General features: G+C 41.3%; 1 protein-coding gene across 5 annotated transcripts in view; it reads right to left on the bottom strand.

Annotated features, from left to right (window-relative positions):
• Positions 1 to 1,544: 1,544 nt before the first annotated feature.
• UBR2 (ubiquitin protein ligase E3 component n-recognin 2) overlaps positions 1,545 to 26,240 on the bottom strand; it is a 129,177-nt gene continuing 104,481 nt past the window's right edge. For 4 of the 5 annotated variants that reach the window (XM_050786885.1, XM_050786887.1, XM_050786884.1 and 1 more), the window contains 13 exons: positions 23,599 to 23,747; positions 23,125 to 23,180; positions 19,813 to 19,909; positions 19,502 to 19,569; positions 17,522 to 17,657; positions 16,841 to 16,931; positions 14,996 to 15,126; positions 13,834 to 13,942; positions 10,195 to 10,251; positions 8,725 to 8,802; positions 6,658 to 6,828; positions 5,372 to 5,473; positions 1,545 to 4,012 (listed from right to left, as the gene is read on the bottom strand). In XM_050786885.1, coding sequence (XP_050642842.1) covers positions 3,871 to 4,012; positions 5,372 to 5,473; positions 6,658 to 6,828; positions 8,725 to 8,802; positions 10,195 to 10,251; positions 13,834 to 13,942; positions 14,996 to 15,126; positions 16,841 to 16,931; positions 17,522 to 17,657; positions 19,502 to 19,569; positions 19,813 to 19,909; positions 23,125 to 23,180; positions 23,599 to 23,747 — 1,387 coding nt within the window. In that variant the 3' untranslated portion in view covers positions 1,545 to 3,870. The remainder of the gene's footprint in view (positions 4,013 to 5,371; positions 5,474 to 6,657; positions 6,829 to 8,724; positions 8,803 to 10,194; positions 10,252 to 13,833; positions 13,943 to 14,995; positions 15,127 to 16,840; positions 16,932 to 17,521; positions 17,658 to 19,501; positions 19,570 to 19,812; positions 19,910 to 23,124; positions 23,181 to 23,598; positions 23,748 to 26,240) is intronic. The other variant, XR_007724873.1, reaches the window with a different exon arrangement.

Here is a 26,240-nt window from a genome sequence, read left to right as displayed (position 1 = left end):
ACAGCAAAGTTAGAGATTAGAGAATGCTGAGCTCTCAGGATGGCGTCAAAAGGAGGATTAAGATGTAAGTGACAACTTCTAGCTATTTACCTGAGGGAAGTGAAAATTCAGGTTTGTACAAAAACCTATCCATGAATGTTTGCAGCAATCACCAAAACAATCATCCAAACTCACCCAAATGCCCTTCATCTGGCAACTGCCCAGAAGTCTACAACGGAATGCTACTCAGCAATCCAAAGGAACAACAGGGAGGACCCAGATGCATTCTTCTTTAGTGAGAAGCCAGACTCAAAATGATACATACGATACAATTCCATTTATATAACATTCAGGAAGAGGCAAAACAAAGGGAGAGAAAAGCACTGGTAGCTGGAAGCCAGGATGAGGCAAGAAGCTGACTACAAAGGGGACTTTTGGGGATGACAGAATTGTTCTATTTCTTGATTGTGGTTGTTAAACTGTATGCATTTGTTAAAATGTATAAAACTGTACACTAAAAAGTTAATCTGTTTGTAAAATATACCTCAATAAATGTGACTTAAAAAACAAGAGCAGGAACAGGCCAGACACAGTGGTTCACACCTATAATCCTAGCATTTTGGGAGGCTGAGGCTTGAGAATCATTTGAACCCAAGGGTTCAAGACCAGCCTGGGCAACACAGCGTGACCATATCTACAAAAAAAAAAAAAAAAAAAAAAAAAAAAACAAAAACAAAAAGCAAAAAACAAACAAAAAACACAGAAATTAGCCAGGCGTGGTGGCATGTGCCTATAGTACCAGCTACTGGGGAGGCTGAGGTGGGAGGATTGCTCAAGCCCAGAAGGATGAGGCTGCAATGAACCAAGGCTGTGCCACTGCACTCCAGCCTGGGGGCCAGAGCAAGACCCTGTCTCTCAAAAAAAACCAAACCAAACCACCACCACCAAAACCAAGAGTAGGAAGAGAGGGAGGAACGAGTCAGAAGGGGCTTCATGAGTTCCTGGAACTAAAGACAAAGAGTAGTGAAGGCAGTAGGCTGGGAGCAGCGTTAATGACCAGGAGGCAGGGTGAGTGCAATGGAAACCTTGCTGTTTTAGTTTGATGCTCTCAAGAGGATTTCAAAAAAACAGAATTCTCATGGACAATGACTCCCCTAGGAAGACAGTGTAGCTGCCTTCCTATCTCTCTCTCAAAAGCAGGAAGTGGGGAGTATGTAAGGACAAGGACCTTGAGATCACCAGGTGAGGATGAACAGGAGTTTAAACCCAGACACAGGTCTTGGAGTGCCCTGTTTCCCAGTGATTTGAGCTCCGAAATGGTCCAGAAAGGTCACACGCTGTCATGGCTAATGAATATGAAATTAATCAGCTGAAATGATGATCACACTTTATCTGGGAAGGTCAAGATAGTTTGGCTAATGGCCATAATTGACACTAATAATATAAGCTTCTTAAATTTAAAGCTAACACAGATATCCCACTATATTTGTAGCAAGGTGACACGGGGCACACTGCTGTGGCAGGTAAGTGTGTAAAACGAAACAAAGATATATGCTAACGAAAAGTAATGCCAACACCTAAAGCATTTATTTGGATATCTTTAAACTTTTTACATATGATACATTCCAAATTTTACAAGTTGTCCACAGATATTAAAGTTATAGCCAATTTAATAAACAGATATGATTTTCCCTGATACGGAAAGCATGTTATATAAACATTTCTACAGTAAACATAAAACATGCAGAACAAATCATAAAACTAACATGATTTGTAAGGTAGGAAAGACAACTACCTCAACACCAGAAAATAAAAAGGTGTGTATGTTGCAATTTCATGTAAATTCATCTTCTCCCAGGCTCAGTGATATTCTCAGAGAATGGAATCCAGAGACACCCTTTGCTATCTCCAGGCTCCTAGGAAGTCGGGCCGGAAAGCTGAGTATTGTTTTGATTTGGTGAAAATGTTTATAATTCGCTTGTAGAGAGAGAAACCTGGTCTTATTATTTTAAATTTTAGCTTGGTGAACATACGAAAAAAAGCCAAAAGAAGCTTACCTTAAAAGCTAAAGAAACTGGATGTGACAGAGGCCAAAATAAACACGAATTATGCCACCTTTAGCCCAACCAACCAGATCTTATGAAGGCCAGAAAAAGGGGGAGAGAGCTGGATTCAAATGTGAATTTTCTTCCTGTTGGTTCTCCTCTCAGCTGGGTGAGTCAGTCCCAAGCAAGAATGGTGATGGGTCATCCTCCTCTCAAGAGGGGGCGGTTCTTTCACACACTACCTTGGAGAGGAATGTGGCTTCTATATCCTCACTTATTTTAGCCTCAGGTCCGGATTTCTGACCTTCTTCCTGCTATATTGTGGAACAGTGCCTAGTTGACTGGTAGCTGAGTGGAACAAAACTTGTAATCCAAAGAAAACTGATTGAAAGGGTCACTTGCATTGGTTAAAAAAATCCAAGAGCCTCTTATTATTCACTTGTTCCTTAGCCCCACCTTAGACAGGCTCAGAATTTATTCCTCTACTAAGTCTTCAGTCACTCTCTGCATGTATTCAAGCTCTCAGCAATCATACATCAAACAATAGTAGTTGTGTGGTACATCATAATTATAAGCCATTTTGTAAGTGGCTCTTGTTCTAGGAAGGCACCTCAGTAAGAACAATCTTCAAAAAGAATAAAAAGCCTGGGTGCCAGACCATCCCAGGAATGCACTAAGTGAGCCAGCAAGGAAGCAGCAGCTTGTCTGTTCCAGGAAATGCTGGCTGGGTGGGAGTGGGTTCTCACCTTCTTTAGTGTTTGACTTTAGATGATATACTCTGCCAATTTAGCCTTAGAAATAACAAGAGAATATTACTGTCTGAAACATTAGGATATTCTAAAAGAATACAGATAAGAAAATTAGAATACTCTTTTAGAATACCTACTATTTTAAACTTAACCTTGGTGAACATCTGAAAAAAAGCCAAAAGAAGCTTACCTTAAAAGCTAAAGAAACTGGATGTGACAGAGGCCAAAATAAACATCAATTATGTCAGCCACAGCCCAAACAACCAGATCTTATGAATGAAGGCTTCTCATCTGGATATTAGGATATTCTCAAAGAATATCCTAAATTTTTAATCCATACTCTTTTAGAATATCCTAATTTTTCTTCCTAATTCTAAAAGAATATCCTAATTTTTAAGATCACCCTAAGTTTTTGGAAAGCCCTTTAAGTGAGTTTTCTCAAAGCCAAAAGTCTTGCCATAAAAAAAAAAAAAGAAAAAAAAAAAAAACCCTCCAACAGCCCTGAAAAACCAGCCAGCACAGTAGCAAGCCACCTTCTCCCCACGGGCTTCTTCCGCATGCGTGTCCCCCAGCTCTCTCCTAGTCAACGGAGAGAAGGGAACACTGCCTTCACAATCAACCACTCTGCTCCTAGGAGTAGGTCCTGTCAGCGGAGGGGACACCAACCCAGTCCCAGTGTTGGGCCACTCAGTGAAACCAGGAAGTATGACCCAACAGACCACAGAGACTTTGTTTCCTGTCTCCGTTGAATCAGCTTCAGACCCACAGTTCACTATCATCAATAACGTGAAATATCACATAATGGCTGGGACTATGCAGTCAGACCCCCACAAAGGGGCTGGGATCCAATCTAGGAAAAGAAGCTCCTTGCTCGATCTTAAAACCCAAGACGTTATATTTGAGGGGCACAGCAAACAGTGCAAGAAAATCTGCTGATGGAAGATGATTTTCATCAGTCCTCAGAACCAGAAACTATAAAACTGGGAAGGAAAGTTTAAATAAAGAATTTATTTCCAAATTCAGCAGAACTTCTTTCTTTCTTAAAAAGCCAACTGGGCTAAAAAAATCCAAGTTTCTGTTTTTTGGTGGTGCAATAATTATAAATGTTGCCAGTCAATGCCAACCAGTGTCTGATTGGCTTCCTGTGCATGTCCAATTTCCTCTGTGACACTGTGTTGGTGCCAGAGCTTCTGAATCTTCTTGAATCGCTCTTTGCATAAATGTAAAGGATTTCCCCGTCTAGAAAGAGAAGACACATGTCACTCAGAATGTGTTCTGTTTATTCCATTATAACCCAACCCTTCCTGACTTAGGCTAGGTTACAAGTTATTGGTTTTAGACTCCCTGCAACATTTCTGTGTGGCAGCTGACTGTGGCTATTAACAAAAATACTAGCTCTGTTTGCCAAGAGCAGGTAAAAGGGAATAAATGCTGAAAGAGGAGGGAAAGATACACAAACCACACTTACTCAGAATGAGGTGAGGGAATAGAGGTTGCGGGGGATCAGGAGGGTCTGGGTTGAGAGGCTAAAACTACCAATTCATTGTCCATTTTGTTGGTAACACGTAAAAAGGAAAGGGGGCAGAGGAGAGGGTGAAAGAATTATACGAGTAAAAATGTTCCTCATAGATTTTACTAAGAGCGCGAAGATAAGAAAAGAAAAGAAAAGAGAAAAGAAAAGAAACGTTCCCCAGATGCAATCTTTCAGCCACACTCTCAGTGAAGCAATCAACTGAGAGTAACTTCCAGGTCCAATTTAAACACAAGTGCAAGCTTTGGTGGGTTCCTGCCTGGGACCAGTGCCCTGAGCCAGGTACCTCTGCTCCTGTTTCTGAGCACAGCCATCCTCTCACTCACTAACCAGACTCTCCTCCTCTAACAGCCCATGCTGAGAACAGTAGGGGACACCATCACTGGGTGGCACATGGGCAGAGCCTTGCAGTCCAGCGCCTGGGGCAGCTCATCTACTTACCTTGCTTGGGTTTCTAGGCCTTCAACATCTGCTACGCAAGGCTGGACAGGCATATCTATGGAGGTTAAAACTTCTATCTCCTTTAGACAAAAGAGATGGTCTAAAAGAAGTTCTTTAGTAGTGCTTGGGAGAAGGGAATTGTTAGCTTACAATACACTAAAGCTACCAGAGTAGAAGTAACTTAGCCTCAAATATTGTTATGTTGTTCTATGTTTTAAATCTTTGTCCCCAAGATTTTAGTATAATAAGCACATTTGTTAGCAATTAAGATTTTCTCAAACACTAGGCCTCCTCTATACAAGGCCACACAAGTCAGAGTGGGCCATCCCTGGAGTGCTCTGGGCTGGGATGCCATATGGCAGTTCAAACAGTTCTTTGGAGTGATAAATGGAATAAAGCTGTACTCTGTCCTATTCTCTTCCCTTACCTATCCTGATGTTCCTCATGGCATTCTGAAGGCTGGGAAAAGACCACCACACCAGGCTGCCAGGGCACCCTTGCTGGAAGACTCCACTGATAACACAGCCACCTCTTCCAGAACCACCTCAGCCCTCCACCCTCAGGACGTCAACACATCCTGAAGGGTGCTGCGGGCCCTGAGTCAGCTGACTAGGATGGGTTCTTACCTGAGTCCCTGGTCGGTCTCCCCATAGTCATCAAGGTAAGGAGGAGAATAAAAACAGCCTTTGGTTTTCCCGGCTAAAAATAGCACCTGACATTCCCGTACTCTGTAGAGAGATCATCCAAACGTTATACATTTATACATTAGTAACCAACGTTTGTATTCAGTTCTAAATAGAATGAAATCTTATAGTACTGCTATTTAAACCACTATTATGAGGAAGTTATCCATTAAAAAATGTGCACAAACTAGGAAATAGGTTGAATCGAGACAAATTTGTGGCCCCTGATTCCTTTGAGAGATTTGCATTTTTCTGGCATTAACAGTTCAGTGCAATTAAACATATTTATTGAGGACCCAATATGTATACGAAATTGTCAAGGTCCTGGGGGGATGACTAAGCTGCGGATACAACCTAAGCTCCAGAGGAGCCCACACTCATGTCACACCTCTGCTTCAAACCCTGGAATGGCTTCCACCTCGCCCAGAGATGTCACCAGCACACAGCAGGCCCTGGATTCTCTCACTTGTGCACAGCACTCCAGTGACACGAGCCTCCTTGCCTTGAGCAGGCAGGCATATTTCTACCCCAGGAACTGTGCAGAATGTTCTGAGTAGAATGTTCTCCCGCTTCTTTAGGGCTTTACTCAGAAGTCATGTTCTTAGGAAGCCTTCCCTGATCTACTAAAATTAAATCTCAAATTTAGCTCCACAGCTGCCATTTCATATTCCCCTCCCTGCTTTATTTTTTCTCCTTAGCATGTGTCACTATCTAAATTCTTGTCAGTCTTGCTTGTCCTCTCTCTCATTAGAAAACGAGCTCCATCCATGAGGGCAGAGATCTTTGCACTGCGGACTATTGCATTCTCAATGCCTAGTACATAGTAGTCACTAATCACAAGCTGGCATGTAGAGTTGTGATAATATGTACGAATGGAGGTAAAATCCAAAAGCCATGAGGACATGAGGACACAACAGAAAGTAATTCTGACTGGATTTGTACACAAAATCAGAGGTTTCATGTTAGTGGGAGACGTGAAGAAAGTAGTACAGAACTGTCGCCTATGGTTGGGGGAAGAGGAGTGGGAATGGTGACAATAAAAGAACCAACACAGAGTTGGCATGGGCCAAATGTGAGATGTGAGGAGACAAGGAGCTCCATGTTTCTGGAATGAATCAAACACAGAACAGTGCTCTCAAAATTCCTGGCAATGCAATAGCTTCCTGTGACACCCTAACAGTCAGATACTGAGGCAGATCCAAAGCCAAAAAGCCCCTGCAGGTCCTTACCTCAGGAAGATGCCCACTCCAGAGCCACAGGAGTAGGTGTGAGCTGTGCAGGCTCCTACATCCTCCCCTTCCAGCTCAGTCTGGCAGCAGTAACTCTGGGAGCACAGCAGAGATCCACACACAAGGCACAGAGTTGGGGCTCTGCTCTTATCACCACCTGATTTGGGGCACCTCCAAGGGATAAAAAACCCACAAGTCATTGATCTAAAGAGTGGCTAAAAAGCTAGTGAAGAAAACACCAGCCCAGAAAAGAATTCTGCAATATCAAGTAAAGCCAAAGCAGCGTATATCCTACAGTCTATGCAAATTTATTCCTAGAATCAGGAATAGGAAACACCTTGCACATATATACAGAGACCATGTACTGGAAACACTCAAAAGAATCAATAACTGGAGAAAAAAATAAATAAAATCATCAATAGAAGAAAAAGATAAATGGTGCCACTGCCATATAATAAAATACTGTAGAGCAGTGAAAAATCAATAAAGTTATACATGTCAATGCAGATAAATCTTAGAAACAATGCTGAATGAATGCAAAATCAGCTGGGTGCAGTGGCTCACGCCTGTAACCCCAGCACTTTGGGAGGCAAAGGTGGGTGGATCAACTGAGGTCACAAGTTTGAGACCAGCCTGACCAAGATGGTGAAACTCCGTCTCTACTAAAAATACAAAAATTAGCCAGGCATGGTGGCGTGCACCTGTAGTCCTAACTACTTGGGAGGCTGAGACAGGAGAATCACTTGAACCTGGGAGGTGAAGGTTGCTGTGAGCCAAGATCACAGCACTGTACTCCAGCCTGGGCAACAGAGTGACACTCTGTCTCAAAAAAAAAAAAAAGTAAAAAATAAAAACATGCAAAATAACAATATATGCTGTTTAGGAACATAAACCTATTATGGTTAATGTATAGGAATAGAATGCTTAATATTCCATTTAGAATAGTAGGTATCTTCAGAGGGAGGAGGAAGAGGCAACAGAGAAGAGACAGCTGGGGAGCTTCAACTGTCTAGGTAATGTTTAAGCTCTTACATTATTATATTCTTCTTTTCTTTTTGAGACAAGGTCTCGCTGTCACCCAGGCTAGAGTGCAGTGGCACGATCATGACTAACCGCAGCCTCCAACTCCTGGGCTCAAGTGATACTCCCACCTCAGCCTCCCCTATTATTCTTTATGCTGCTTGTATGTTAAATATTTGATACTATATTAAAAATTACTGCTGGGCATAGTGGCTCACGCCTGTAATTCCAGCACTTTGGGAGGCCGAGGTGATACTAAAAATACAAAAAAAATTAGCTGGGCCTTGTGGAACGTGCCTGTAATCCCAGTTACTCAGGAGGCTGAGGTACGAGAATCACTAGAATCTGGGAGGCGGAGGTTGCAGTGAGCCAAGGTGGCACCACTGCACTCCATCCTGGGTGATAGAGTGAGGCTTGGTCTCAAAAAAAAAAAAAAAAAAAAAAAAAAATTACTAAGGGCTGTTATTACTTTAGGTGTAATTATTAAACATTCATGAATCGAACTTGCTCCTCCTACTCCCATTCCATGTCTTATTCTGAAACACAGTGAAATGATGCTTTTATAAGTTACGTAGTATAGAGTACTACAGATGTTATTCTTTTTTTTGAGACAGAGTTTTGCTTTTGTCACCCAGGCTGGAGTGCAATTGCTCGATCTTGGCTCACTACAACCTCCGCCTCCCGGGTTCAAGTGATTCTCCTGCCTCAGCCTCCCGAGTAGCTGCGATTACAGGTGCCTGCCACCACGCCCAGATAATTCTGTATTTTTAGTAGAGACAGGGTTTCACCAAGTTGGCCAGGCTGGATCTTCTGACCTCAGGTGATCCACCCACCTCGGCCTCCCAAAGTGCTCAGATTACAGGTGTGAGCCACTGAGCCTGGTCAAGTTTCTTCTTTTTTCCCTTTTTTCTCTCCCTCCTCTCATAAAGTACTAAAATATGATTTCTCTACCCAAACAAAACAAAGAACAACAACAAAATCCTTCAAATTCTTTGTAGAGAGGTGTTTCCAGTGGCAGGGATGTTCAATGCTAACAGCAAAACTTACGAGAAATTGGATGCTTGATTAATGAGGCTGCTGTAATCCTCTGGAAGGTTTATTAATTTGTTAGATTCTCTTGGATATCTGGAAAAAAAGGGAAAAATTAAAAAAATGCTCCATTAATTTAGGTCATATTATACTACGAGGCACTTCCATGTGCACATACCTGCCTAGCCCGGGTAACACGGTGTGGCCTTTCACTACTTTACCTATTGCCAAGACAAGAAATGGAGTTAAACGGAAGGGGGGATTATTTTAGACAGTAGTTCTTAATCGTATCAAAATCACTTGGGGGAATTTTGAGGCGATAGACATGCTAGGGCTTTAACTTTAGAGAAATTAGATTCAGTAGGTAGTGGCCTGAGTATTTTTTCAAGTTCCCAAGGTTATTCTGATGTATACTTCTGGTTGAGGATTACTGTTCCATTTATTAAGAGTTTTCTGACATCAGGGTGCAATCACATGAAATTGGATATTCAACCATTTTTGACTTATAAACGGACATTTCATGTGGTCCAACCTAATAAAATTGGAGTGTTATTTCCGGATGTGTAAAAGCAAACAAACAGGACAGATAATCTCTAGTCTTCTGACTTTTATGGACAGTGTATTTACCAGAACTAAGAGATATAGGTTGAGTATCCCTTATCTGAGATGCTTGGGACCAGAAGTGCTTTGGGTTTTGAATTTCTTTAGAGTTTGGAATATTTGTATTACTTCTGTTTGGATTCTGTAGTAAAGCATGCTCTACCAGATCATAACAAATGCATCTCAACTGTTAATCCAAGTTGACTATCTCTAATGTTAAAACCTGAAATCTGAAATGCTCCGTAATTTGAAACTTTGTGAGTGCCAACATGATGCTTAAAAGGAATGCTCATAGGGACATTCCAAAGTTCAGATTTCTGGATTAGAGATGTGCAACCTGTACAATAACAGTTGAGACACATCTTGTTAGGATCTGGTAGAGCACACTTTACTACAGAATCAGAATAGAATTAATGTAAAAAGAAATGAAGGAAAAATAATGATAAGAAATGACTGGCCATGATTTGACTGATAGTTATTGAAGGTGAATGACAAGTATGTGGAGCCTCATTATTTTGCTCTTCACACTTCTGAAGAGTTTTCCCATAATGAAAGACAGAAAAAAATAGAGCTAAGAAAAACCTAGGAGATGTGTTATATTTTTTAAAGCAAATATATATATATAATATACATAACTTTGTTATTTGCTAAAATATAATAACTTTGTTATTTGCTTTCTCTGCCAAGAATGTAGTATATTTATGTTCATAATTCTGACTTTGATAGACTCTTCTCATTAGATTAAGAAGAAAATATGAAGGCAACATATCTCAACCTTTTGGAACCACTGAAGGCGTGAGAAGTCAGTTTCTGAAGGAATACAGCACTTATATCCTGATTCCACCCTTTCTCCCACCCCAATCAAGTTTTTGAGGATCTTTAACTCACCTTATAGCATCTCTTTCACCTTCTAGATATCTTTTAACTTCACTGTTATGGCACCAACTTTAATATAAACAGAGGGGGAAAAAACACAAAACACGTTTACTTTTAAAGGGTTAAAACCAGAATTTTTTCCCCTCCATAGCCAATAAGAGGAAAATAATATTTTTGACCTAACATACTTACTTCATCAAAAGAAATCTGAAGAAATACTATTTTGCCTATAACTTTTAAAATCAGGAAAATATTCTCTAAAAGCAAGAATGCTTAAATATATTAAGATTTGTGGCTATAAACATCATTATCTTACTAATTTGGATACTCTAGAAAAACTAGTCAATATTAATCTATATTAATGCCAAGCTAACATTATCTAGAGCTAGAACACTCATATTAAAAATAAAACTTTTTTTTTTTTGCCAGGCGCGGTGGCTCACATCTGTAATCCTACCACTTTGGGAGGCCGAGACGGGCGGATCACGAGGTCAGGAGATCGAGACCATCCTGGCTAACACAGTGAAACCCCGTCTCTACTAAAAATACAAAAAATTAGCCGGGTGTGGTGGCGGGCGCCTGTAGTCCCAGCTACTCGGGCGCCTGTAGTCCCAGCTACTCGGAAGGCTGAGGCAGGAGAATGGCGTGAACCTGGGAGGCGGAGCTTGCAGTGAGCCGAGATTGCACCACTGCACTCCAGCCTGGGCAACAGAATGAGACTCCGTCTCAAAAAAATAAAAACAAAAATAAAAAAAAGAACAAAAATAAAAAAAACTTTTTTTGGCCAGGTGCTCATGCCTGTAATCCCTGCACTTTGGGAGGCTGAGGCGGGAAGAGTACTTGAGCCCAGGAGTTCGAGACCAGCCTAGGCAATATGGCAAAAGCCCTTCTCTACTAAAAATACAAAAATTAGCTGGGTGTGGTGGCACGTGCCTATAGTCCCAGCTACTTGGGAAGCTGAGGCGGGAGGATTGCTTGAGCCCAGGAGGATAAGCTGTGACTGTGCCAGTGCACTCAAGCCTGGATGACAGAGTGAAACTTTTTTTTTTTTTTTTTTTGAGACGGAGTCTCGCTCTGTCACCCAGGCTGGAGTACAGTGGCCGGATCTCAGCTCACTGCAAGCTCCGCCTCCCGGGTTCCCACCATTCTCCTGCCTCAGCTTCCCGAGTAGCTGGGACTACAGGGGCCCGCCACCTCGCCTGGCTAGTTTTTTGTATTTTTCAGTAGAGACGGGGTTTCACCGTGTTAGCCAGGATGGTCTTGATCTCCTGACCTCGTGATCCGCCCGTCTCGGCCTCCCAAAGTGCTGGGATTACAGGCTTGAGCCACCGCACCCAGCCGACAGAGTGAAACTTTAAAAAATAAAATTGTTTTTTCTTTTTCAGTGTGGTAAAATATATACAACATAAAAATGACCACGTTAACCACTTCAAAGTCTAATGTTCTGTAGCATTAAGTACATTCATATTGTTGTGCAACCAGCACCACCATCCATCTCCAGAACGTTTTCATCTTTCCCAACTGAAACTCTGTAATCATTAAATGCAAAATTCCTTCTCCCAGCCCCTGGCAACCACCATTCTACTTTCTGTTTCTATGAATTTGACTACTCTAGGTACCTCAGTGAAGTGGAATCATACAGTATTTATCCTTTTGTGACTGGCTTATTTCACTTAGCACACGTCCTCAAGGTTCATCCATGTTGTAGCATGTGTGAGAATTTCCTTTACTTTTCTTTATGAGACACAGTCTTGCTCTGTTGCTCAGGCTGGAGTGCAGTGGCGTAATCTTAGTCTCACTGGAACCTGCACCTCCCAGGTTCCAGGGATTCTCCTGCCTCAGCCTCCCGAGTAGCTGGGACTATGGATGTGCGCCACCACACCTGGCCTACTTTTAAGACTGAATAATAGTCCAGTGTGTGTGTGCGCACACATTTTGTGCATCTATTCACCTGCTGGACTTCTGGGTTGCTTCCATCTTTTGGCTATCGTGAATAACGCTGCTATAAATGTGGGTGTATAATATTGATCTGAGTTCCTGCTTCCCGTTATTTTGTAATCTGTACCTAGAAGTGGAATTGCCGGATCACAAGGTAACTTTATGTTTATCTTTTTGAGGAACTGTCATGCTGTTTTCTGTAGTGGCGCTAGCATTTTCTATATCCCATGCACGAGGATACCAGTATACCAGTTTTTCCACATCCTTGTAAACATTTGTAATTTTCTTCTTTTAAAAAAAATAATGGCCTACCTAATGGGTGTGAAGTGGTATCTTAGTGTGATTTCCCCAGTGACTACTGATGTTGAGCATCTTTTCTTTTGCTTTTTTGGTTATTTGTCTTCTTTGGAGAAACGCCTATTCAAGTCCTTTGCCTATTTTTAAATTGGGTTTTGTTGTTGTTAAGTTGTAGGAATTCTGGATATATATAGTCTGGAATTTTTCTTTTGATACAGGGTCTTGATGTGTCATCCAGGCTGTAGTGCAGTGGCATGCAGCTCACTGCAGCCTCGACCTCCAGGGCTCAAATGATCCTCCCACTTCAGCCTCCTGATAGGTGCATGTCACCATGCCTGATTGATTTTTAAATTTTTTGTAGAGATGGGGTTTTGCCATGTTCCCCAGGCTGGTCTTGAACTCCTGGGCTCAAGTGATCCTCCCACTTCTGCCTCCCAAAGTGCTGGGATTACACAGGTGAGCCACTGTGCCTGGCCTATTCTGGATGTTAATCCCTCATCAGATATGTGGTTTGCAAATATTTTCCCCCATTTTGTGGACAGAACAGCAATGTATTTAATTCAGTTACTAACTTGACATGATTGTCAAGCCAATTTCTCTAGACTTCACTTTTCTCAAATATAAAGTTCAGAGTATTGGACTAGATAGCCTTAAGAGTTCTTTTGGCTTTAAAAATCTATGAAAAGCTGAGTGTGATGGCATGTGCCTGTAGTCCCAGCTACTCAGGAGGCTGCGGTGGGAGGAATGTCTCAGCCCAGGAGTTCAAGAGCAGTCTGGAAAAAATGGCAAAACCCCATCTCTTAAAAACAAACACAAAAACAAAAAAACCTATGGAAGAGAGTCCTTAACAAGTAAGTTCATGTAAAGAAATCAACATTTCTACCACTATTCCCCTTCCATGCAAATTTGTTTATGCTATTCACTAGCTTGGCAAAAAGTTGACCGAAAAGCCAGATCCTTACCTAAAAGGCCTACTCATAGGCCAGGTGCGGTGGCTCACACCTGTAATCCCAGCATTTTGCAAGGCTGAGGTGGGTGAATCATTTGAGGTCAGGAGTTCGAGACTAGCCTGACTAGCATGGTGGTCAAAAAAACTAGCCGGGCGTGGTGGTGTATGCCTGTAATTCCAGCTACTTGGGAGGCTGAGGCAGGAGAATTCCCCTGAACCTGGGGAGTGGAGGTTGCAGTGAGCCAAGATCACGCCACTGCACTCCAGCCTGGGCAAAAAAGCAAGACTCTGTCTCAAAAAATTAAAAAAAAAAAAAAAAAAAAAAAAAAAGGCCTACTCATTAGTTTGATTTATTTGTGTTGAATTCTACCAGGGTCATTATTTAAGAATTTTGCTACATATGTGATACCTAAAGTTTGGTTCCATAGAACTATTTAATACAACGAAGAAAAATATATAATCATTACCTTTCAATCAGTGAATTCATTATCTCACTATTTTCTTGAAAAAGGCAAATGAGGTTGTTTGGTAGGGAAAGATAGTTACATAAATGTTCAAAATGGCTTGTTCCAGGAACTGCAAACGAAGAACAAGAAAAGAGTGCATATAACAACTAAGGGCATATTCCGCATGAGAGTTAAGCAATAGCAGGGCTTAAAAAAAGGATGAAAGAGTTCCAATTTGCCAGGTATGTAACTTGTAGGAAGTTAACAGAATGGCACGTGGAAGGAATCCATGGAAAATGACGCAATGCATTGAGAGCAGTCAGGCGACTCCTACATCAAACTGGTCCCAATGTCCTGGTGTCTCAGCTTTATCATTTGCAAAATGGTGTGCCTGCACAATCTACTGCACAGGGTTATTGTGAACATTAAATGATAAAAATAATGTATGGGTGCTCTGGAAAAGGATCAACCAATACAGAAATACAAGCTGGTTTTACCATGAGACATGGATTTAAATACCAACTCTAATCATCACTGCAAATAATCTGGAAGATTAAATTCTTTTATATGGTTCCTAAACAACTAGCTGAATGGAAAAATGCCAGTTGACAACTTTCAGAGAGTAGCACTGCATGCAGGTATTCTATGGCCAGTGCCAGGCACTGTGATGATACACAGATATAGTCAAGTCCACCTTCATACTACTTTTATGGAATGAATCAAAACAGAACATGGAAAACAACTATGAAAGAGCAAATGAATTCCCACATTAAAATCAGATTTATGTGCAATTATGGGTATTCTAAATTTTAACGCCATGCATGTTTCAAGTTAAAAATCACATGTAATTGTCAGTTTTCACCTTTTCAAATCTGAGGAACCTTGTTTATAAATAATACATAACTGAACATTTTAACATCTGAAAGCAAAACTACGATCTTTACGGGAGAAGTGCTTTGCAGGTGTAAAAACATTTACATAGGAGTTTAACAGTCACTGAGATCCAAATAAATGGAGACATATGCATAAACATACATGTTAGGCTATAAATGTGTACATCACCATAGTCAATTAGCTATGCTTTGAACTTTTAGTCAATTTTCATTTTTGCAAGTGATCTTTATATGTGCCAGAGTAAAGGATTACAAACTCTCCCTACGTTTTGAAAGAAAGTGTAAATTACCTTGAATGTCGGGTGGGGAAGGAACTCCATTTAAGTAATGAAAAAATAAAGCAGAACACTTCAGGAAAGGCGTGACTCCAGCTCTGACGCTCCTCCACAGATGCCAGCCGGATGGCATTTCTTTCAAGGCACTAAAAAAGAAAAAAAAGATGATTGGGAAATCTACTAAGAAAAGGTCACTGTACTTATAGCACAGTGTGAAAACAAACTTGACTGTCATTTGGAACTGATGGCATGTATGCTTAAAAGGAGTGAGTTAACAGGCAAGTGGGTGTGTGTTATTATAGGACGCTAGGTGTAAGTGGTGACATAGTCTCCAATGCTGTTATTAAAATTTATAAAAATAATATAGTGACATAAAGAGAAAATGTGGAAAATGAAAAGTCCAGGCTGGACTCAAACTATTGGGCTCCAGCAATCCTCCCACCTCAGCCTCCCGAGCAGCTGGGACTACAGGCACATGCCACTGCACCCAGCTCCTAGGAGTCATATTTTAAATAGATTTATAATATTTTGGAACACATTCACCACTATATCCAACTATTCCCCCTGCAAACACTTAGATTGCTTTCAATTCTTTGCTAATGTAAATAATATCACATATACATCTTTTTCTTTTTGAGACAGGGTCTCACTCTGTTGTCCAGTCTGGAGTGCAGTGGTGTGATGGTTCACTGCAGCCTTCACCTCCCCGGCTGATATGACTACCTCAACCTCCTGAGAAGATGGGACCACAGGCACATGCCACCATGCCTGGCTAATTTTTGTACTTTTTTGGTAGAGACAGGGTTTTACCATGTTGGCCAGGCTGGTCTCGAACACCTGGGTTCAAGTAATCTGCCAGCCTCATTCTCCCAAAGTGCTGGGGTTACACGGGTGAGCCACCGTGCCTGACTGGAGTTTCCATCTTTATATGCCTATACGTTTTTTTCTGTATGTTGAATTATTTTGTTATTGTAGGTTCTCAGAAATGGGATAATTTATTCAAAAGCAGACATTTTTATAGGTTCTTGACTTTACAGATTCTTGACATATATACTGTTGAAGGCTAAGCAAACTACTGAATTGCTGTTTGTAGCAAATCATGACTCTTAACCATACATGAAATTCTAATAATTTCATTTTATTCCTGCCACTACTGAATATTACCTTAAAAATAAATTATGCCGGCCGGGCGCGGTGGCTCAAGCCTGTAATCCCAGCACTTTGGGAGGCCGAGACGGGTGGATCACGAAGTCAGGAGATCGAGACCATCCTGGCTAACACGGTGAAACCCCGTCTCTACTAAGAAATACAAAAAATTAGCCAGGCGAGGTGGCAGGCGCCTGTAGTCCCAGCTACTCGGGAGGCTGAGGCAGGAGAATGGCGTGAACCCGGGAGGCGGAGCTTGCAGTGAGCTGAGATCTGGCCACTGCACTCCAGCCTGGGCTACAGAGCGAGACTCCGTCTCAAAAAAAAAAAAAAAAAAAAAAAAAAAATTATGCCAATTTAACTTGCAGTTTTAAATTCCCATTCTGAATGAGACAACATAAGTTTTAGAATATCAACTTTCCAAAGTACATTTGATCTGTCCTCTAGCCTGTGCCAGATCCTCTGAGCAAATGAAGGGTTCCACAGCCAAATAAATGTGGGAAGCTCTTCATATTATCACCTTTCTGCCAGATTTCCAATTATGTTAGTATATGAATAGCTCAGAAAAGCCCTGCAGATCACTCCACATCTTCTTTTAAAAACATGTCAACAGACAACAATTTCCCCTAATTAACAAACGAATTCCTTTCTCATGCTATCATCATCTAGCAATATTTAGGGAAATGCGTTATCATGCAGAGATAACTAGCTCACCTTCCCGTATACTGGTGAAGTGTTTTATACAAAGCAAGAACTGCTGATTCTTCTTCACAAGTGGGATTTTCTTGATCCATGCCATTCTCTTCTGAAAGATAAGGAAATACTAGTACTCTGTATTTTTCAATTAAGTGTTACCAAAAGGACTGAAGACATTAAACATGCAAATATATTCATAAACTCACATATAACATGAAATATTCTTAGAAAACATGCAAAATTTTAATCCCTCAAGTGGGAGCACAGTATTGATCTCCATCAAACCAAACAGCCAGCTGGCACGTTTTAAGTAACATCAAATAAATATAGTCTTAAAAGTGTATGAAAAACAAGAATTTTGAATGCAAAACATAATTTAATGATGAATTCATGTGGGCAGTAGCAAACATGTAAGTTAAAACAAAATTGGCATTCTAAAACATAAGATTCTAAAAGATTTAATTACTATCCTACACAAATATTACTCAATGTATGAAATTAAAACTAGAAAGATTCATATTACTAGGAAATTTTAAGAGAAAGAAATGTTTCAAAACTTTTCATATGAGGATACACAGAAAAAAATAGCCTAATTCAGGTATTATTCTCATCCAAATACCTTTTCCTCTAATGCTTTTTTTTTAAACTCAGAAAACTCAAGTATTTCCTTCAAGAAGCTGACAAAAAGGCAAGAGTTACCTGTACATGAGGTAAGTAAGATCTGTATGATGTGTGCCATAGTAACCAGATGGAAAATGTGAAGGTCTCCAGTGCCAAGGCTGATCCCTGAAAAATCCTGACACTGCAACGCAGGGAATGCAAGCACCAAGCCCACCTAGGCACCAAACACAGGACATCAGACAGATCGCCTTTCCTTTCACAGCTAAGCACATTTCCATCTTCTTACTTTTACTTTTATTTTGATTTATTATTATTATTTTTTTGAGACAGAGTCTCACTCTGTTGCCCAGACTGGAGTGCAGTGGCGCAACCTTGGTTCACTGCAATTTCCACCTCCTGGGTTCAAGCGATTCTCCTGTCTCAATCTCCTGAGTAGCTGGGATTACAGGTGTGCAACATCATGCCTGACTTTTTGTATTTTTAGTAGAGACGAGGTTTTGCCACGTTGGCCAGGCTGGTCTCAAACTCCTGACCTCAGGTGATCTGCCTGCCTAGGCCTCCCGAAGTGCTGGGACTATAGGCGTGAGCCACCGCACCCGGTCACATTTCCATTTTCTTACTGTGATCCCTCCTGAGTTCAGCTCCTCCCTTTAAGAAATCTTTGTTCCTAAAGAAAGGGTATGCATGTTAGAAAATCCAATACGACTGGCTACATGAAATGCCGTAAGAGTTACAGGACTCGATGGGCACTATGATTTCATTAATCCAGTGGGTCTCCTATACATAGCTTATTGTTAACAAAAACAATATCTGAACTCTTTCCAGGGAGTAGGCAGTTGAAAAAATATGGGTTTTGGATCCATAAATATCTAGATATGAATCCTACCTCCTCCTCTTATGAGCTTTTTTACACAAATTAACATCTCTGATCAGGCCTCAGTTTCCCTATTGGTAAACTAGAGACAGTATGTTACATGTACGTGGTAGAGATGTGTGAATGTATGTAAACGCTGGCAAGTACACAAATGCTAGCTCTGTCGGCCTACTGCTGTCTGCATGGCATTCTAAGTGGTGGTGGTTTTAGTTGCAGCAATGAGAACAGTAATAGCCAGAATTTATTAGGAATATATTGCTCTAAGTGCTTTACATGGATTGAGTTCTGACACAGTCATATAAAGTAGGTACTAATCAACTTAAAGGTGCAGAATCTGAGGTCTAGAGAATAAGGGGACAGCACTTGGGGCTGCTGGATGTGGTAGTACACTCTGTATCCTGTGTAAGGGAACCTAGTTGAGGTAGGGCTGAAATTTGACTAACCACTATTTGGATAGCTGTGTGTCTTAGCACCAGGATGTACCAGCTCAGAGGACATACCTTTCCCTGAATTATAAGGGGCTCTCTGCTGCTAAGTAGTGTGACCACACTGCCAGAATTTTGAAAATGTACAAAAGCACTGTATCGGGCAGCAGCAGTGCTTCTGTTGCTGGTTTTTTTTTTGATGGGGTCTTGCTCTGTCATCCAGGATAGAGTGCAGTGGTGCAATCTTGGCTCACTGCAATGTCCACCTCCTGGGTTCAAGTGATTCTCCTGTCTCACCCTCCTGAGTAGCTGGGATTACAGGCGTGTGACACCGTGCCCAGCTAATTTTTTGTACTTTCTGTAGAGATAGGGTTTCACCATGTCGGCAAGGTTGCTCTCAAACTCCTGACCTCAAGTGATCTGGGGTGAGCCTTGCAAAGTGCTGGGATTACAGGCATGAGCCACCACCACCTGACCAGTTGCTGGTGTTTTTATCTCTTTACAGATTAAAAGCACAGAGAGGTTAAAATACTGACCTCAGCCACAAAGCAAAATAAGAGTCAGAGGATGTCTTGAAAACAAGGTCAAGTCTCTCAACTAGGTTCCTAAATATTTTCTTTTTGAGGTTTGTCATAAAAGAATTATACTCAGAAAGGGTAAGGAAATCATATAACTCCTTCCTGTCTGCCACTACACTGCTCACCAAACAAGGTAAAGTTACATAGTATGACATAGAAGTCCAAACTACAAAATACCCACCAATAAATGAAACATGTCAATATCTAATATGCATGGAAGTTCTTCATGGCTGTCATTAGGCACCAATGCTAGAGATTTAAAGAAAAATACATTAGGATATTTCATATGCCAAAATATGTTAAAATGTTTATAATCTGCTTTAAATTTATCTTCTTGTGAGATACATGAGAATTTATAAGCTACAGCTTATATATAAGACAACCAGTACTACTAAATATTTAATTCATTATTGAAAGAAGCTGTACCGTTAAAAACAAAATTTCAGAGGATGAGAAATTACCATAACATGTTATAAATGTATTAATACTCACATGCAAAAAGTTTACAAAAATGTCCTTGCACCACTGAAAGTGATGCCACTGTCCAGTGTGCTGCGGCAAATCTCGTCAATGACCTAAGACAGTCATCCTAAAATAAAGAAACCAGTACAATTAACCAAAAAACCAAAAGGCAAAGCAGTTCTCTTTCAGGAATGCTAGTTCAGAGCACAGCTGGATGCACAATGAAACTGCTCTAGATGGTATGGAACTAAATCTACGACATCTCCATGACATGCCTCTAACACAGGATAAATGGAGTAGGAAATGTCTAAGTGTAATGCTGAATAAACGAAATCTATCCCTTTGCCACCATGTTGCTGGTTTTCTCTGGAAAAGAAAAGAATATAGAATATATGCATCAGACCGAAAGCAAGGGACACTCCCAAGATGCGGATGCAGGCCGGGAGCAGTGGCTCACGCCTGTAATCCCAACACTTTGGGAGGCCGAGATGGGCAGATCACCTGAGGTCAGGAGCTCGAGACCAGCCTGTCCAACATGGAGAAACCCTGTCTCTACTAAAAATAAATTAGTCAGGCATGGTGGCGCCTGTAGTCTCAGTTATTCAAGAGGTTGAGGTAGGAGAATCGCTTGAACCCTGGAGGGAGAGGTTGCAGTGAGCTGAGATCACACCACTGCGCTCCAGCCTGGAAAACAGAGCAAGATTCCATCTCAAAAAACAAATAAACAAGCTAAGATGCGGATGCAGTATTTCTATGTTTATTCTAGAGAGATACTCTAAAACATGTATTTCTTATGTTTATCCTAAAGAGATACTCTAAAATGTGGATACTCTTTCTTAAAACGTAGAGTACCCTAAAGAGATACTCCAAATATTGGGGAAACTGTCCAAGAAGATGGTGGCACAAATGAGGGTGCCCGCAGCTATTAGAAACTGTTATGAGGACTAAATAAGCAGTAATAAGAAAACTCTTGATTTAAAGAATACCACAGCAACAAAGCTACATATGAGTACCAATTGAAATCAAGAATAAACATGCTAATGAAAAAAGATGGAATGTGATAAGTAGATGACTTTATTCTTCCTGCTTGTTTTTTCATTTTCCAAATTTTCTGTAATGTTTGGTTCAATAAATATTGAGGTCCTACTATATACATTAGGTCCTGGTTCTGAAGATCTTCAAATAAAACCCATTCTCCCTCTCCTGCTCTCAAAGAGCTTAAAGCCCTGGGGGTAGGAAAGGAAGAAAGTCGGGAAGGAGACAGGCATCACAGATGAGAGATCTCTAACTCACAGTACAGGGCTCAGAGGGCTTTCTAAAGGAAGGGAAAGCTTGAACAGCATCTGAAAGAGTAGCAGTCTGCTTAGGGTACTCTAGGCAGAGGAAATGGAATGTGCAAAGGCATGGGGACTAGCACTGAGGAACTGGCAGTGATTCTACAAATCTGGACAACAGGGCTGGGAACTGGCAGGAGGTGATAATGGAGAAACAGGTTAAGTTTGTAAGTGTATGAGGAATATGATCAGGATTGCTTTTGAGGAGCCCCTCTGATAATGTATTAGAGAAGGGTGAGATTCGGGGTAAAAACTGCTACAATAATCTAGGCAAGAAATGATGTGGGGCTGAACCAAACAAGTAGCAGAAGGCATGGTGAGAATTTGTCAGACTCTGCTGGCCAAGTGAATGGGAATGCCCAGGCTAAATAATGTATCTAGGCCAGGAACAGTGGGTCATGCCTGTAATCCCAGCATTTTGGGAGGCTGAGATGGGCAGATCACCTGAGATCAGGAGTTTGAGACCAGCCTGGCCAACATGGTAAAACTCCATCTCTACTAAAAATACAAAAATTAGCTGGGCGTGGTGGCGTGCACCTGTAATCCCAGCTACTCGGGAGGCTGAGACAGGAGAGTTGTTTGAACCTAGGAGGCAGAGGTTGCAGTGAGCCACGATCGTGCCATTGCACTCCAGTCTGAGTGACAGGGCAAGACTCCATATCAAAAAAAACAAAAACAAAACCAAAAACAAAACACTTCAATTTTCTGGTTTCTCCTGGATGAATAGTGGTGAAATTAACTAAAAGAGGGACTATAGGAAGAAAAATTAATTTGGATTGTTGAATTTTAGATACCTGTAGGAGATCCAGGTGAAAAAATAAAGCAGGCAGAGAAAACCTAGGCCTAAGATAAAGATCTGGGTTGGAGATACACAGGTGGGGATCATTTGGATATAACTGAAATCAGAGGCATAGATGGGGCTGATCAGGGAAGAGTATTAGATGGCAGAACTCTGGAGGTTTAAAAATGACAACTGCAGGATGGAGGAGGGAGAGGAGGCTGAGAGGCAACAGCCACAGATGTAGAAAGAAAGCCAGGAGTGTCACAGAAATTAAGAGAAAAAATGAGTTTCAGAACGAAGAAGGAATGGAGAGAAATAAAAAGTTTCAGAACGAGCAATTAAGTAGAGGTTTCAAAGAAAAGGGCTAAAAAATGCCCACACAAAATGATAATTAGGAGATCATTTGGTGAACTTGGAAAAAGATATTTCATGGAAGTGATAAAGTGTTAGAAGTGGAGCCCAATTGCAGGAGTTGAAATATGAATGGTTAGCAAGAAAGTGGAGCTAGAATATACATTCTTCTTCTTCTTTTTTTTTTTTTAAGATAGGATCTTGCTCTGTTGCATAGGCTAGAGTACAGGGGCACGATCATGGCTCACTGCAGCCTCGACCTCCCCAGCTCCAGCGATCTTCCCAACTCAGCCTCCTAAGTAGTTGGGACCACATGAACATGCTACGCCACCACTCCTCGCCAATTTTAAAATTTGTGTAGAGATCAGGTCTCACTATATTGCCCAGGCTGCAATATTCTTTTTTTTTGAGATGGAGCTTCACTTTTATTGCTCAGGCTGGAATGCAATGGCGCAATCTCAGCTCACTGCAACCGCCGCCTCCCAGGTTCAAGCGATTCTCCTGCCTCAGTCTCCTGAGTAGCTGGGACTACAGGCATGCACCACCACACCTGGCTAATTTTGTATTTTTAGAAGAGACGAGGTTTCTCCACGTTGGTCAGGCTGGTCTCAAACTCCCGACCTCAGGTGATCCTCCCACCTTGGCCTCCCAAAGTGCTGAGATTACAGGCACGAGCCACCGCACCTGGCCTCCTGAAGTTTATTTAAAAGATTAAACCACAACCGTTACTTCTTTAATATCCTTACAGAAAGTGGGTTTTTACTACGAAAGAAGTGAATGTAGTAAGTAACTACTGCAGATCCGTAAGATTAAAAGAAGCAGAACCACCTAATTTCCATGCCCCCCTTTTATGAACTGAATAAACTGAGAACTTACCAGTCTGCAAGGTAAAGGACCAAACAATGGTTTATCTTCATCACTCAAAATTCTTTCTACAGATTAAAGATGGTTAAAATGGTAAATGTTATGTTATGAATATTTTAATACAATTTTTTAAAAAAGGTTAAAAAACCCCCAATTCTACAGAAAGTACAATATTGTCAAGTTTCAGAATCTTCAAAGTCATTTCACAAGAATTACATTTGGTTACAAAGTAAAAATGAACAGCACATTCCTTCAACTGACAAGAAGCTATAATCACCACCAAGAGTTCTCTTGTTGCTGTGGTTAATTTATGAACTATCAATCTAGTATTTTGTCAGTACACTACATTTCTTGCTTCTAAGTCTTTTTATTATTTCTTCACGTTGTTACCCACTTTAAACATTTCATTTAAAAAACAAGATTCTACACCTAATTCATATCAACAAATGCTTGTGATGTACAGAGAAACAGCCGTCAGTCCCTCACCTATGCTTTGGATGGTGTATGCACAGCTACCCCAACACATTATGGGAACACGAGGATCCTCTTCATTGGGATGAACCTTTAGTCCCACCTTGTAGGTAGCAGTTCCAAATGTCGTTAGCATTTCTTTTATGCTCTCGGAATAAGGGTTCCTGAAGTAAACATGTATAAAATTAGCTCAGAGTCATATACCAAGAAATGTCATAGAAAATGTGCACATATCAAATGGTTCAGTTTCTTAACAGCTCTTTGCTACATTGAAATTGAACCACTTCACATATATCCAGAGATAATTGTATGCAAAGTGATCAGAGATAATGCAAACTGCCCCTGCTCAAGAGGAGTTACTCTTTGATTTAGCAGGGGTGAGGCACAGGGCTGAAAACAGGGTGCTGGGCAAAAGCCTACATACTACACAGTGAGATCCTTGACCCTGTTTCCCATCCTGAGAACAGCAGCAATGTATACGCACTGCCACAGAGATTAGTTTTTCCAGTGAACAATCCTCAGGGGAAAGTTGTTTTTACACACTGACATTTGGGGGTCACCAAGTAAAAGACTGGAGGTGTCCTGATCACCTAACTGTGAGGCTTACAAGTCAGCAAGCTCCACCTGTCCACCAGGTATCCTTATGCTTAGTTATCCAAGGACTAATAAACATTTAAGGAAAGCATCAAAGAGATAAACCAAAACAAAGAAGCGGAGAAACAGAACTCAGGGAAAACAGAGACAACATCGAAAGCAAAAAACTTTTAAGAAAATTAGGGTATCAGTTCAATAGGGGCAACAGTGAGCTAACAGATCTACCTCAAAGAACAAAATCCAAATTATTTAAGAAATGACATAAAAAATTCTCAGAAATGAAGGACATGAATGTTCAGATTCAATAGGTTTATTGAATGCCTAGCAAAATGAATAAAAAGAGTCATATACCAAGAAATATCATAAAAAATTTCAGAACACTGAAGAGATAAAGAGAATATCTTACAGTTTTCAGAAGTAACAGAGTTACAAGCCCGGGTGCGGTGGCTCACACATGCCTAGCATTTCGGGAGGCCAAGATGGGTGAATCACTTGAGGTCAGGAGTTTGAGACCAGCCTGGCCAACATGGTGAAACCCTGTCTTTACTAAAAATACAAAAAATGAGTGGGGCATGGTGGCACGTGCCTGTAGTCCCAGCTACTTGGGAGGCTGAGGCACGAGAATCCCTTGAACCTGGGTGGCAGAGGTTGCAGTGAGCTGAGATTGTGCCACTGCACTCCATCCTGGGTGACAAGAACGATACTCTGTCTCAAAAAAAGAAAAAAAAAAAAGAAGTAATAGAGTTATAAAGGAACCAGGCTTGGTGGCTCACACCTGTAATCCCAACTACTCAGGAGGCTGAGGTGGAAGGATCACCTGAGCCCAGGAGTTCAAGGCCAACCTGGACAACATAGAACTCGTCTCTAAAAAAGTTAAAAAAAAAAAAAAAAAAAAAAGTGGCTGGGTGCAGTGGCTGACACCTGTAATTGCAGCACTTTGGGAGGCTGAGGGGGGCAGATCATCTGAGGTCAGGAGTTTGAGACCAGTCTGGCCAGCATGGTGTGAAACCCCGTTTCTACTAAAAATACAAAAATTAGGCAGGTGGCCAGGTACGGTGGCTCACTCCTGTAATCGCAGCACTTTGGGAGGCTGAGGTGGGCGGATCACGAGGTCAGCAGATCGAGACCACCCTGGCTAACATGGTGAAACCCTGTCTCCACTAAAAATACAAAAAATTAGCCAGGCGTGGCGGTGGGTGCCTGTAGTCCCAGCTACTACGGAGGCTGAGGCAGGAGAATGGTGTGAACCCAGGAGGCGGAGGTTGCAGTGAGCCGAGATCACGCCACTGCACTCTAATCAGGGCGACAGAGTGAGACTCTGTCTCAAAAAAAAAAAAAAAAAAAAAAAAAAAAATTAGCCAGGTGTGGCGGCTCACGTCTGTAATCCCAGCTACTCGGGAGGCTGAGACAGGAGACTCGCTTGAACCCAGAATACAGAGGTTACAGTGAACTGAGATTGTGCCACTGCACTCCAGCCTGGGTGACAGAGTGAGAAACTGTCTCAAAAAAAACAAAAACGAAAACAAAAGTTTACAAAGGAACAGGAATTAGAATGGGATTAATTTCTCAATGCATATAGAATTTAGTAAAATAATGCCTTCAAAATCTAGATGAAAAGTTACTTCTAACCTAGAATTCTATACCCAAACTATCAATTGAGCATATGAATAAAATAAACATTTTCAAACATGAAAATATACCATCCAGGTATCCTTTCTTAGGAATCTGCAAAAAGAGCAAGTACTTAAGAAAGAGGAAGATACTCAATCCAGAAAATAAGAGGAGCAGGACCCAAGAGAAGTGACAGCTGTGCCCCCTCCCGCCTGCAGGAGAACAGAGGCTGTGTGGGGGAAGGAGGACCCAGCAACAGAAGACCATCTGACAGATCTGAGCACTTAGAATTAAGTTGTTAGGAGGCTGGGTGTGGTGGCTCACGCCTGTAATCCCACCACTTCCGGAGGCCGAGGCGGGTGGATCACCTGAGGTCAGTTAGACCTGACCTGGGCAACATGGAGAAACTCCGTCTCTACTAAAAATACAAAAATCAGTCTGGCGTGGTAGCT

This window comes from Macaca thibetana, chromosome 4 (genome assembly GCF_024542745.1).
Source record: "Macaca thibetana thibetana isolate TM-01 chromosome 4, ASM2454274v1, whole genome shotgun sequence".
NCBI classification, from domain to species: domain Eukaryota; kingdom Metazoa; phylum Chordata; class Mammalia; order Primates; family Cercopithecidae; genus Macaca; species Macaca thibetana.
The sequence above is the reverse complement of the archived record's forward strand: the minus strand, read 5'-3'. Positions and strand labels throughout refer to the sequence as shown.